The sequence below is a fragment of the Urocampus carinirostris genome, chromosome 8 (assembly GCF_059441175.1).
Source record: "Urocampus carinirostris isolate Australia breed hairy pipefish chromosome 8, RoL_Ucar_1.0, whole genome shotgun sequence".
Taxonomy (NCBI): Eukaryota; Metazoa; Chordata; class Actinopteri; order Syngnathiformes; family Syngnathidae; genus Urocampus; species Urocampus carinirostris.
This window is the reverse complement of record NC_142356.1, coordinates 16365185-16380090: the sequence shown is the minus strand read 5'-3', so window position 1 is coordinate 16380090 and position 14906 is coordinate 16365185. Positions and strand designations below refer to the sequence as shown.

General features: G+C 37.7%; 1 protein-coding gene across 1 annotated transcript; it reads right to left on the bottom strand.

Moving 5' to 3' along the window:
* Positions 1-120: 120 nt before the first annotated feature.
* ufsp2 (ufm1-specific peptidase 2) lies at positions 121-13162 on the bottom strand. Its single transcript, XM_088341760.1, has 12 exons — positions 13068-13162; positions 12686-12767; positions 11365-11548; positions 11230-11296; positions 9034-9188; positions 8750-8942; positions 7355-7501; positions 7114-7278; positions 4939-5063; positions 4801-4877; positions 2164-2288; positions 121-2071 (listed from the first exon to the last, which is right to left on the bottom strand). The coding sequence occupies exons 1-12, from the start codon at positions 13068-13070 to the stop codon at positions 1985-1987; spliced, it is 1410 nt and encodes a 469-aa protein (XP_088197886.1). The 5' UTR covers positions 13071-13162; the 3' UTR covers positions 121-1984.
* Between the last annotated feature and the right edge of the window lie 1744 nt (positions 13163-14906).

Genomic DNA, 14906 nt, shown 5'->3' with positions numbered 1-14906 from the left:
GTGAATGTGTTTAATTGCTGTTAAAAATGTCGACAATTGTTCAAACGTCATATTGTTAGAAAATGACATAACAAAATTGTGAATATGCTTAATTGCTGTTAAAAGTGTCGAGAAAAAATGTTCAAACCTCACATTGTTTATTTGCTGTTAAAAGTGTCAATAAAATTGTTCAAAACCAAAAAAATCTTAATCACAAGGAATTTCAAAGGGCTGCACAGACCACAGACTATTATAACACTATCCCCTGATCTAAAACCTACACGGGGGCAAGGAAAAACTCAAAAACCTAAGCATGAGGAAAATAAAGAAACTTTAGGAAGGGCCTTCACATGAGATAATCCCTCTTCCAGGACGACCAGGCTGCAATTGATGTTGCATTAACAAACAATAAATTGAAAATAATTAAACATTGCAAATACAAACAAAATAGGCATGGAAAAATAAAAAACACAATACAGAGTAAACATTTTCAAGATATCAAGGTACTGTAGAAAAACGGGGAAAAAAATGGAAGAAATGTTTATATCAAGTTATGTATATTTCTATAGCCCTTAATCATGAAGTCTTAAAGGGCTGCACAGACCCTTCGTTCGTAAGTCGGGCAGCGTCTGTGTATTTATACTACCTCATAAATATAAAAATAATAAAATAGTTACTCTGACAACTCGTGATATGGCTGAATGTCATTTAGTTGGCGGGTCACTGGAAGAATGCAAAGATACTGAAAAATGATATGCTTTTCTGCAATTATAAAAGGAGAGAATTTAATTTCACACACTTTTCAAAAAACACTGCCCTAAAACTCTATAACATATTGTGTTCTTAGATTTTCACGTTTTGTTTATTCCTGGTTTTGAAACTTATCATTTCATATATTTTCCCATTAATATCGACATGTCATGTTTAAAAAAAATTAAGAACTGAGTCCACATAAGCTACACAATTATTAGGGATGTCTCCACTGCGTTAGTTGTTAAGATTACACAGTGTAGTGGAATTCTAAAATCCAGAATAAAGCTACAAAAAGCAACAAAATGGCAATTCATTGACTTTACTTACATAGTACTTTGTACACTAAATAATGCTCAAAATACTTTACAATGTAAAATTCGCCTTTTCATACACCACTGACTGATATTAGTTATGCAAAGTGCACTCAGGTCCCACTAAGGTCCCTTTAATACATAATGTCTTTATCAGATTACATTTTCTTGCCATGCCAAAGGATGAATCTACACAAATAACATCTATTTGTAAAGCCCTAAATCACAGGAGTCTCAAAGGGCAGCAGACCCGAAATTAACAGTTGGTAAAAACAAAATCTGAAACCTACATGAGGGCAAGGCAAAACTCTTAAAAATCCCAGGATGAGGAAAAACTGAGAAAACTTAAGAAGGGACCAGACAGGAAATAATCCCCTTTTCAGGACAATCAGGGAGTAATGAATGGTGAGTGGGCACCAATAGAAAATACATTTAATTATTATTATATACTTTTTTAAATTTTATTGTTTGTTAATACAACATACATTGCAGCTTGGTCATTCTGAAGGGGTATTACCTCATGTGTGGTCCCTTCTCAAGATCTTTTTTATTTTCCTCGTGTTGAGGTTTTTGAGTTTTTCCTTGCCCTCATGTGGGTTTTAGATCAGGGAATGGTGTAATAATAGTGTGTAGTTTCCAATAATCTGTGCTCTGTGCAGCCTTTTGAGACTCCTTGTGATTAAGGGCGTCACAAATAAATATGACTAAAAATTGTTAACTGGAAGAGTGCAAAATTCCAGCATAGCCAGAACGATGCCTTCAGGGATGTGGGTCACCCCTTACTCCAAATCTAAGTGCCAAATGAAACAGTGAGCCACACTCATGACATAATTATACTTTTTTTTTAAAGGCCGACAAAGGCCATATGTTTATATGAGCAGTAAAGGGCGATGAGACAAAACCCATCTGTCTAGTTTAGTTTGACACCATCATGGCGGACATCAAATTGCTTTTGGCCTCTGCGGGAGACACATATTATAATAAGCAGTTTGGTCCCAAAACTCGGGTCCTTTCCAGCCACACCAACCCTGAGAAAAACACCAGACACACAAAACCAAAGTCAAAAAATCTTCCAGGACGCAAATATGTAGAGAGGGTCGGAGACCATTGAGGGGCCCACCTTCTCTGTGATGACCTGCAAGTCCTCTGCCCCTGTGTAGTGAGGGTCCAGGATCAGGAAGCGGATCTGCCCGCTGGTCTCGCTCCAAGTCACACCGAGGATGGTGTGAGCTAACACGCCCCCTCCTAATAGCAGAGTTCGTTTTATTTTGAATGGCGGAATTCAAGCACTTTTATAGGACTTTCAAGCAAATTTTCCAATTTCTCCAGTACCAAAAGAAGAAATTCAGTCAATCCAATCATGTATTTTGCATAGTCACAAATATATCTGCAATTTACATATGCGATTTTTAATAGTGCGTGTGTATTGATCAAGGCAAATAATTTCTAGGGCTTGAATTGATTTGTTTTTGAGACAAATCTCTCCACATGTAGGTGTTGGGGAAAAAGGTAGCTTACATTTTCAGTTGCAGGAACCTCTACCAATCACAATTTACCACTGAGAAATACTACTTTAATTTTTAGCATGCCACATAATGTATGTCCATAATTGATATGCAACCCTTGCACAAATATTCATTTCATAGTGCCCTGTTTATGTGTAGGGGCAATAACGCTTCATAGGACAATGCCGCACAAACAAATGCCAGCCGCAGTTAATCACGGGGGAAGAAGAAATGCAATGGCAAAGCGAAGCCACTAGAGAGCAGTGTCGGCACCATTTTTAAGCAGACTTGTTGAGAATTGTGGCAACAATGTCAAGCATTTACAAGCACTTCACCCAAAATTAAAGCACTTTTCAATCCTTGAAAAGAAATTCAAGCATTTTGAAGGATTTCAAGCACCTGTACGAACTCTAAAAGTCATAATAAATGTCGTAGAATTGGTTTGTCATTTTTCGATAAATAAAATTTCAATCACATTAAGGCTTAGAAAAACCCTTGATTCACTGAAGCACAATGAAGATTACATAATCTTACAGATAAAAGTTAAATCTTTAGAAGTTAAAGTTGACTTAAAGTTAAATGTTTAAATTTTCAACGCGCACCCCAAAGTCCAAAGCTTGCAAAGTACTGGGAAAAAAAAAGAAAATAAAAATGTTGCATTTTTTTATCCATTTGAGTATCTGTAGTTTGTATTTTTATTTGTGCTTTGTAGCACTTGTTTTGGGTTGTATTTCCTAATACAGCGACATCCAGTGGTCAAATAATACATACGGTCCTTTAAAACTTCAAGTTAAATATTCAACTTTAAAATAAAATAAGTGTAAACTAGAATAAATTTACTTTTGAAATTCTGGATTTTATGGACTATAAAAGCACACCAAAATATTTTGTATATTTGGATTTTCCTGTTGATTTTTTTCGCATAAACAAAAAATAATAATAAGGCGCATGCAATTAAAACTATTGTAAGAACTAGGGGTTGCATCATAGAACATAATAAAAATTAAAAAAATCACAGATAAAAAATAAACATGACAGAACATAGATCGACATTATGAAATCTGGTTTAACCACTAAAATGAGTTGATACATTTCTAAATTGTTATATTTCATTGTAATGATGCATTTTCTAATTTTATACACTGTATTTTCCCATATATAAGGCACAATGGATTATAAGGCGCATTTATGAATTCCTGGCAAATTTGGTTCTAAGGTGCACTGTATAGTCTAAAAAATACAATTTTTTGAAAATGTACAACTAAATTACAATTAAGAACGACTACTTAAAGCAAAAAAGGGTTGTTTTGTAATTAATTATATTTTAATTTTCAAGTCATTTTAGCGATGAGGTGAGAATGCTTACCGTTAGGGTTTGGCATGTTTTTCTCTTTCAGGCAGTTTTATTGTTGTTTTTGATCATTTCTTTGTTTCTTTGATGATTTTTGTGAACGAACACCATCCTTTATGAGCACCACACCATGGTTCCTGCATTTGGCTCCACCACAAAATCCACAACCATTTTCACTAAACTAGGTAGATTAACAAACCCCAATGAGACTAATAAGGCAGCAGAGCCATTAACTGACCAGGCACTACTACAAAATACTTAAATTGAAAAAAAAAATGTAATATTTCATATTTAAATAAATTATTTAAAAAAACATTTATTCCTAACAGCTGTCAGTAGCACGATGCATTTACAGTCAGCTAGGCCACATCACTGTTGAACTACTTGCCAGTGTAAATAATTTGTCTCATATAGGGCTACGTTACTTATAGGGGACATCAGGTTTTACGTCTATATTCAACAAAACCACTGAATGTGTCAAATAGTAATGAAAGCTCATAAAGTGCCATCCCTGACCCTCCATCTCATTATACCCGCTGCCCGTCTCAGCTCCATAGGGAACAGAGCTTTCAGCCGCTCTTGCCCCCCTAGCTCTGGAACTCATTGCCACCTGACCTCCGGAATTCCGCCACCCTGTCCACCTTCAAATGCGGACTCAAAACTCACCTCTTCAGACTTGCCTTTTCATGATAATCTCTCTCACATACCGCTTGCTATTGATTACCTTCTTGTTTTATTATTGCTTTATTGTTGTTTGGTACCCTGTGTACAGCGATCTTGGGTGTCCTGAAAGGCGCTTTGAAATCGAATGTATTATTATTATCATTATTATAACTATAAAATGTAAGTGCGTGTGTATGTTCTTGGCAACCGGTTTAGTATTTCAACCCTTAAAACTCACCGATCATCACGGGTGTGCCCTCGGAAAGGAAGTGGTTGGCCAGTTCTCTGCCTTTGGAGGCCATTTCAGAGCCCTGACTAAAAGTGCAATAAAAGTCATTCCATAACCTGACAAAATGAATCTATTAAACAGACCAACCTCACAAACAAGATCTTGGACGTGACCCCGAGGAGTTGGTTGAGGACAGCGCTGACTTCAAATGATCCGATCCACTGGCGTGACCCCACAAAGGATTTTTGCTTGTCACCAACATCCACTAAAGCCTGGAGAATATAGTAAACTATATGAAAATCAACTAAAGATACGAATTAAATTATGTTTATATTTACAAAATATCTTAGCACAGAAAGAAAATAACTTTTTTTTAACTTATTGTTGTTTAACTGAGAGGATTCGCACACCTTTTTCATTGCCACTTTTAAGCACTTTCAAGACCAATTTTTCAATTTTTCCATTAAGGGGAAGAAATCCAGTCCCGATCAGAAGAAGGTTTTTTTAGGTTTTTGTCTTTGATGACTGAAATAAAGTCGTTATAATGCTGCTAGAGCATACTTATGCTGTTTTGAGATTTTCCGATCAACAAACTTTTTGTGTCGATGGGCTGCTATAAACTGACATGAATTCTGCCGTTTTGCTTCAACAATGCTGATGCAGCATGGCTATGTCACACTTGTTTACAAACACGGAAAGGGGTCTTTTTTTATAGGTAATAATGGAGTTCGATACGGGAGACAAAGAATGTACTGTATGTATAAATAGCAGGAAAATGAGCCAAATTACGACTAATTTTAACCATATTATTTACTCCGAAGCAGAGTGCATTGAATCTTTCAATCCGAGTGATTGCTGATCTTTTGATTTTTGTTTGACTCATTTGAATTTATATTTTTGGCGTGTTTTTTAGAAGATCTGTGTCTAAATGGGTTCAAGTCGATTTGTAGATATTCTTTTTTGCATTTTATTATTTATAGCACTGAAGTTCAAAAAAGATAATTTCTATTTTATTGTTTTGCATTATCAGGGATTTTTTGCTGTTCAACTTTAAAAGTGTTCAGTGATTACAAAGCTAAACATTTTGGGATTCTACAATTTTTGCTGTTGTTGATTTGTGAATATTTTAATTTATATTTCATGTAGTTTGTAGTGATTCCCAGCAAAATATTTTAAATTACATATTACTAAATAATTTGTTGCATAATATATTATTATTGATTATAAATCATTAAAAAACACACCAAAAAAAGCCAAAAGAGCCGGATCGGCTCTTAGTAAGCTGGTTCTCTAAATGAAGCTGTCTTATTGGGTGTGACCATTAGGAGGCGGTGACGCTTCACATGACAACGCCATATCAACAAACCACCAGAGCATGCATGGCAAGTGTCAGTTTCATGCACTTGTATTTAGAACAAATTCTTCATTTATTGTGTGGCCTCAAACTGCCAGGAAACATTGCAATAGCAATAATGTCAAGCATTTTCAAGCACTTCACCCAAAACTCAAGCCTTTTCCTGACCTTTAATACTCAACAATAAAATTCAAGTATTTTTAAGAATTTTAAGCACTAAAACGAAGAATAAAATGTATAAATAAAGACCTACAAAATATGCCATACGAATAAATTAACAATTAAAAATAAGCAATTAAAAAATAAATACAAAAGGCATTTTTGTTTGTCAAGTCAAGTCCCATTTATTTGTATAGCCCTTAATCACAAGAAGGCTCAATGGAATGCACAGGATTACAATCACACCATCCCCTGATCTTAAACCAACATGCGGGCAAGGAAAAACTCAAAACCTCAGCACGAGGAAAATAAGAAACCTTGAGAAGGGGCCTCAAGAGTGATAATCCCCCTTCCAGGATGTGGTCAAATGATACACACTGTGCCTCAAAGACTTGTGTAACTTCATTTTCCTCATGTTGAGGTTTTTGAGTTTTTCCTTGCCCTCATGTTGGTTCTAGATCAGGGGATGGTGTAATAATAGTCTGAAATAATAGTCTGTGCAATAACCTGTGCAGCTCTTTGAGACTCTTTGTGATTAAGGGCTATACAAATAAAAATGACTTGACTTGACTAATTTGATAACAACCTGGAGAAAAAGGGTTGAATAACTAAAAAACAATCAAAAGCAAAGAAAATAGTAATTGAGTTGAACCTCTGAAAACGATGTCATTTGTTTACACAGGATTTGTATAAAGCAACACAGGAAATGAGATCAAATCAACCTTAGTAGTACAATGGTCTATTCTTAAGCTACTTGTTATTCTTGTCCCAAGTATTTTGATTAAAAAATTCCGTCGCATCCACGTTACCTGCTGGATCTCCTTGTGAGTGGGCACGGACCGCTCCACGAAGCCTTGCTGCTGGAACCAGGAACAGATGGTTTGCAGGGAGCGATAAGCGCAGCCCCAGCCGTTGTCATCCATGCGGTCCTGCATGTAGTGGTGGTAGCTGTACAAGCCTTGCACCAAATACACCTGAAACAGCAAAACAAACTCACCAGAAGGCTATTTCGCAGAAGTCCCGACGCAAAGGAAATTCAAATGTGCTTACCTTTCCGTCTTTCAAGGTAGGATTTGTGAGGACCAGATGAGGGTTTCGGAGGTAACCGTCTTTGTATGGTTCGTTGGGGAAGTGATATGCATTGACTCTTCGAAAATAAGGCCTGTCTTCTGGGAGCTTGAAACGCTCATGCAGTTCCTGCTCGAGCAGAGATTCGGTATATTAATGAAAGCATAATCAAGAGTGCCAATGACGGCTGTAGATGTCAAACCTCTATTTTTGATTCAGGTAGACTAGCAGTAATTGAATGACACGGGATTTAGTCAACTTTTGATGATAAAAATACAATAACAAAGTAATCTAAAAAACGATTTAACAAATGATTTTCTTTCCCGAATACTGCTATACCAACACCCCCAACCTGTGTGTTGAATACTAATAATAGTCTGTTCCTTAAACAGAACATTTTAAGTATAATTTTGATATTATGCTATATGTTTTCCAAACAAAGTAAGGAATATATTGTTAAAATAAGCCAAAATTATTACAGATCACTCTTTTTTCCATCCCCTCTCTAACACGCAGGAGGACTTCTTAAAGCGCATCTCCCAATAGTAAGTTAAAGTTAACGTTATAGAGCATATTATTTTATGACATGTTTATTTTTTAGTACAAAACAATACAGGTTACTTATACAGCCTTAAACATACTTATATAAACCTTAAACATACAAAATATAGCACTGAAGCAACTTACAAAATAATTCAACTTACGAACGATCGTCCGGAATCTCGTTTGTAAATGGGGCAGCGTCTGTACCGAGAGGTCGCATGTTTGATTCCTGGCTCCTCCGAGTTAACTGTTGAAATGTATTTGGGCAAGATACTGAACCCCTAATGCTCCAGATAAGCAGGTAGGCGCCGTGCATGGCTGACCCCCTATCTGTGTGTGAATGGGTAAGTATGGAAGACATTGTAAAGCGCTTTGGGAGGTCTTCAGTGACGTGAAAGCACAATATAAATGCAGTCCATTCATTCATATTTATACATATTATATTTATTCATATTTTTTTGTTAATATCTCATCTTTCAATGTGGGCATGTGCGGCCTATAATCAGGTGCGGCTAATGTATTTACAAAATGTTTTTTCCTTAAAAATGTACTGGGTGCGGCTTATAATCAGGTGCCCTATAGAATCCGAATTCTACGGTATATTTTAAAACCTCAAGTACCCCATTTGAACACCATTCAATTAAAAGATCAAAGATGGCATGATCCTGTTATTTTTTTTCTAATTTACTCTCCCATTCGATATCACATCATAATTGCAACTTATACACCGTATAAAAGTTGATGAATTGAAGGACAAGCTAGTGGTATGTCCAGAATGTAAATGATTTACACTCCTGGATCCAGTGTAGCGTTGCACTATTGTCATCAACGTACCTTACGCTGCTTCTCCAGCTTGCTGTCAGAAACTCCGGAAGGGTAAACCACCGTCACCAATCCGTTGGGATCGGGAAGCAAAAAGTGGAACGGCTCGGGCACCGGCACCGCAGTCCCTTTCATGTGGCGCAGCATCTCCCGCTCCATCTCAAATAATTGATGCGTTAGAGCCTCCAAAAGACGCTCACAGGCACTGTGAAATGAGATAAGAGTGTTTAAAATACACATTTGAAACTTCTGAAAAAAAAAAAAAAAAAAAAAAAGCTATTAATTGTGTGAGTCACTCTTTGATAGTGTCGGTGGAGCCAAATTGGACAACGCAGTCCATTGGAAGGGTTGCAGAGAGGAAGTGGGACTTCTGGAGGGTTCTGCAGAGGACCGGTGCAGAGAGGGGACCTGGCTTTGTCACTTCCATCATCAGGTTCAAGGTGATCAGCCTCTGAATTGCAAAAAAAGTTTCATAAATCCATGAATCCAGAAAAAAATAACCTTGCAGAGAGTCATCAACACAGCCCGGGAAATCATCAGCAGATCTCTACACAGTCTGGAGGACATTGCCGGCTACTGCAGCACAGCCAACAGGCTTTTTTCAGACATTTCTCACCCCGGCCACCACCTTTTAGGCCTGCTGCTCTCTGGCGGATCCTACTGATCCCTTTAAAGAGCGGTCTCAAACTCACAGCCCTGGGGCAAATTAGGGCCCGTGAGGGGGATAGCTTGGGGCCCCCGCCTTAATATGAAACGGGTAATGCAAGTGCAGCCCACATGACTTATGGATCAATGCATGATTGTTTGATTTCCATATGTTCCATTTACATACGTTTAGAAAATGCCACAAGATATTTGAGAAGAATGGATTGTTTTTTTTAATCAGAGCTTTTCTTGTGGAGAACCCCATTTGGCCTAACCCTAGCTCCAACACCCAATGTCCCTTAAGCTTTAGACCCCTGCCTTAAAACACTGAAGAGACAGTTTCTTCCCCAGGGAAAAACAAGCACACAAGACTGTAATAAAATCTTCATTATGAATGAAAAATTTGATATTTATATCCAATTCTTATTTCTGCACGTTTTTGCCTCGCGTCATTTCTCTATTTACCATACCTATTACTATTTAATGATTCACTAAGTCTTAACATACAAATTCGTTCTACCTTTTCAGTCACTCAAAAAGTTACTGTAGCTTTCAACCAGGAGAAGATGTCATCAGGTGGGGTCCAACTGTCACTGTGTTTCGACCCTGAACCACAACGCCATCAAGTTGGCAGGCCGGTAGTGATGGCCAGGCACTGCCCATTTTCTCCTGGTCTCCAACAAAACTTCTCCCACCTATTCCAGAGCCGGCTTCCCCCACCAGGGTTGTGTGAGAAGGGACTATGTGGTTGAGGGGTGCAGCAGATGTGAAGAGGTCTCCTGTACTGTGGGGTGTTTCCTGACTTGAGTCCTCCTACGTCTCACTGAGTGATTCCACCATGCACTGCATCCGTTTTCTCCTTTCAACAGATGGTGCTGGGTTAATGTATCATGAGGGTCCTTTTCCCACAGTGGCACTTTGCTTCTAACACATCCTCGGGTAGTGTGGTTTGGGTAACCTGTCTCGTTGTCTGTGTTTGTGCCATAGCAGTTATTGTTGAATCCGTCCTCCAGAGTCTCTCCCCCTCTCCGGAGACTCCGGAGGCATTGCTCATTTTTCTGTTCAATAGCAATTGTTGGTGCCCTCTTGGGAGTGCTGTGGGTGGGGTTGCTAGGCTCACACACCCGTGCCGGACTTTCCAGGAGGTCTGTCTTTCCAGCGTCTTGCTTGGTTGCCATCCAGCCTTTCCAGGAAGTCACTATTGACCCAGAATTGTCCAAGTTATGACAAACGCAGATCAATGCTACCTTTTCCAGTCACTCAAAAAGTGACACTAGCTTTTACCCAGGAGAAGATGTCATCAGGTAGTGTCACTGCGTTTTGACCCTGAACCACAATGCCCTCGAGTTGGCGGGCAGTGATGGAAAGTCACTTCTTCTCCTGGTCCCCAGCTAAACTTCTACCTCCTATTCCAGAGCCGGCTTGCATCTTAAGCCATTCTACAAGCACTACATTATAAATATTACCCATCTATCCTGATATTTTTTTCTAATCTTATTATATTTATTTAAAAAGTGCCACGTATAATCTCGTTGTGACCTATGTACACTACTACGTAGTTATCAATGAAAACAATTCCATTCTGAGAAAAATCTAATTCTAGTTAATTAGGGGTAGGGTTTCTCACCTCTGTAAGTGAAATTACATCACAATGTAGTTTTAACTTGGAGTATTGTATTACAATCATCCTTGGTAACAGTATACTAAAAGCAATAGCATGTTATTCATAGTAAAATCAAAATTTATTTGTTTACCCTTGCACATTTCTTTTATAGTATTTCAATTCATTTTTCAAATAGTCCTTATCGTAAGAAAGCAGTGGAAAAAAGAAGAAAATGTTTACATACAGAAACAGGGTTCTTTTTGCCCTTCTTCTTGGCTAACCATTTCCCATTCATATCTTGTTCTTCTGTCCTAAAAAGTAAAAAAAATGCAACCAAATCAAATAGAATACATCCAAGATAGAAAAAGAAACAACTTACTGTATCCATTTATGTAATTCTTCACACAGCGAGTGCTCAGTTATTTCTTTTGGAGTCACACGAACGTTTTTACTGGGCCAAATAAAAACTGGGCTGTCCCGGACTCGAAAGACGATTGATTCTGAGTTCACGTGGGTGTGGAGGTTCTCAAATGTTTTGGAGATTTCTTTTTGCACTAGCGTCACTGAAATAAAAACGATATTGGTTGTTGAGAAGAAAAAAAATAATCAGAAATGTAGTATATTCTGTTTAGAATGGGCTGAGGCTGCAAATATTTTTTGTGCTTTATACTCACAGGCTCATAATTAATGTTTTGGCAAAATATTTAGATGAGGGGTCTCAAAAATGGTGCCTGTCTGCACGGTTCTGACAATAGCTCATAAGTGCTGGGTCATTGTAATTTTATAGATTTTTTTTTAATTGGTTGACTGAGTTTATTTACCTTACCCTTATGTAGTTTTTAGCTCAGGAGATGGGATAATGAAGTCTGTGGTCTTTAGAGCCCTTTGAGACTGCTTTTGATTAAGGGTTATGCAAATAAAGATGACTTGACTACCTATTTACCTTTATTTACCTATTATCCCTATTTGTTATTATTAACCTGGTAATAACAAAGTAACAACATGATAAGTTGCTGTTTTGGAAATTCATATGAATAAATTCCAGTTCATGGGCTACATGGACAAAAGAAAATCTATCCAAGTATTGAAAATAATTTTTCAACAATTACTTAATAGAGTAGAATGAGAATTTATTCGCGTATTAAACAAATGTATTAATTCATATTTTTATTGATTTATTTTACAGGAAATACAACAAATGTTTTGCTAGTTATCTGGCTTTGTAGCTAGCTATATTCCTACGTTTTCAACTATTTATCAAGCCATCTAGCTACCTTTTTACATTGTTTGCATGCTATTTAGCTAACATTTTTTTGATAGTCATCAAGATATGTACATTTTGGCCTCTTTTCTAGCTTTGTTTTTAGCTTTCTATCCGGCTGCTTACTCTTTTAGCAAGCTATTAAGCTCCCTTTCAGTGGTTTACCTGTTTACCTTTCAAGCTACCTTTTGAGCTATTTAGCAAATCATCTAGCAAAGTTGCTATTTTAGAAATGTATATCAAACGATGTGCCCATTGCCTTAATTAGTAACAAGTAGCTCTCAGCTTGAAAAAGGTTGGAGCCCCCTGAATTAGATCTTTCAATTTTATTCATTTCAGACAGTTCTATTTTTTTTTGTGTACACATGCAAATATAACCTAAATCAAATGAGAATGCCTGAAAGGGAGTGGGACGAAGAAAACGTATTTTTAATAATACCATCTGTGGTGTCCAGGAGACATTTGAGCTCCAGAGGTCCTCTCACACGAAGGATGTCTCCTAGCTCATTTGAATCACCAATCTGAAACAGAATGAAACAAATCAGCACCTGTATGTGAACGTTTTGCATGTACTATGCGAACAGCTAATGATAGAGTTCTTCCGAGTTTAACACTGAATTTATAAGATCGATTAAAGAAGCGTACACGTTATTTTGCAGACGGGTCTCTTATTTTCAGGCGATGTATTCATTCTGTGATGTTTGTTGCAACATGACTGAATAAAGTGTAAGGAATACAACAACAACTGATCTCTTCGATTTAATAGAAGCCGGGATATCATGATAAAAAACACAAAAGCTTTTGATCATTGTTAAACCTACCATGGTCACGTTTTGATGTGAAAATACAGAAATCTGAAACTGGGTTGTTTATTCACAGGGGGCAGCCATGTTTGTTTCACAAAGTTCAACGTGTCTTACTCTGCGAACGCTGATTGGACCATAATATACACGCCCACTGGCGTTGCATTTATAGTAACTCGTAATTTTGGCACATACCATTAATTTTTCCTTGATCTTTAAAGCGTTAATATTTAGCGCCTTAGTGGTACAAAAAAAGCTTAAAAAAACAACTAACATAATATTCATTTGTAACTAACAGGAGTAGTCGTGGAACTGAGCAAGTGTGTTGATAAGAGAGTACTCGGTTGGTTTGGGCACATGGAGAGGATGGATGAGGAGCGAATGTTGAAGAGGGTCTACAGAGCAGAAGTAAGTGGAAGGGGACCAAGAGGAAGGCCGCGATTGACGTGGATGGATGGTGTTATGAGTGCACTACAGGAAAGAGCTCTAAATATAATGGAAGCTAGAGCTCTTGTTGGTGATAGAAAGGAGTGGAGAGGTGTTGTGAAAGGATAGAGGGATTGTGGACGCGTTCCAAAGGATGGGCTGGGCACCCGTATGATGCGGCAGGGGTAAACCAGTGAAAGCTGTCGGGCCCTGCTGTTGAACAGAAGAGTGTGTTGTGTCACCCTGACCCGAGTGACATGGCCGCTTTCTGGTGTCCCGTTTCATCTGGAGGGACGAAAGCATGATCAACTTGGGTGCCGAGGTGCCTAACTTGTTTGGGTGTTTGGGCAATTGGGTTGGCCATGGTCCAAAAAAAATTGTGTGTTTTTTTGTTGTTGTTGTTATTTATTTCCCTTTTATTTTCTTTGTTATTAAATCTTGAGGGATATGACCATGGTAGATAGATATATAGATAGATTTAGCGCCTTAGTGGTACAAAAAAGCTTAAAAAACAACTAACATAATATTGATTTAAAGAATAGGAATCAATATATAAAAAAGTATCCAAACTTGCATTTTTCATAAAATACCAATAAGTTGAGACATTTAAGCTTAAAGAACAGGCATACTAATAATAAACTGTTGAGGAAAAAGAAGCGACTTTTTGGATATAATTCAACATTTTGGGGATTTACAAAATGGACTGTAGGAAAACTTGAATCTGTCTTCTCCAAGCATATTTTGGAAAAAAGAAAAATACTTCAAATGAAGTTAACATGCAAAGCTTTGAGTTATTTTAGGTGGATCCTAAAATTTCACTGAAAAGGCAAATATCTTTAAAAAAAAATGAGTGTTAACTTTTGTCCATTTTTCATGTTGCAGCCCGTGATGCAGAAGTTTTCAATTTACATCTCTCTCTTATGGAATAACAATGAACGTGTTTAAAATAATGAGGATGGATGGGGAGCGAATGTTGAAGAGGATCTACAGAGCAGAAGTAAATGGAAGGAGACCAAGAGGAAGGCCGCGATTGACGTGGATGGATGGTGTTATAAGTGCACTGCAGGAAAGAGGTCTAAATATAATGGAACCTAGAGCTCTTGTTGGTGATAGGAAGGAGTGGAGAGGTGTTGTAAAAGAATAGTGGGATGTTTAGACGCGTTCTAAGGGATGGACAGGGAACCCGTATGATGCGGCAGGGGTAAACCAGTGAAAACTGTCGGGCCCTGCTGTTGAACAGAAGAGTGTGTTGTGTCACCCTAACCCGAGTGACATGGCCGCTTTCTCGTGTCCCGTTTCATCTGGAGGGACGAAAGCATGTTTGGGTGATTGGGCATTTGGGTCGGCCGTGGTCAATTTTTTTTTTTTTTTTTTGCTACTTTTTCCGTTTTTCTTTTCTTTGTTTTAGTGTATGTGTTTGTCTCTCTGTTG

Bases quoted from the DNA above. Each gene is read 5' to 3' on its own strand.
- ufsp2 (XM_088341760.1), bottom strand. The intron at 5,064-7,113 runs GTAACGTGGATG...TATATTCTCCAG, and splicing joins CTCACAAGGAGATCCAGCAG to GCTTTAGTGGATGTTGGTGA. The intron at 2,072-2,163 runs GTGGGCCCCTCA...TGTTTTTCTCAG, and splicing joins TGCAGGTCATCACAGAGAAG to GGTTGGTGTGGCTGGAAAGG.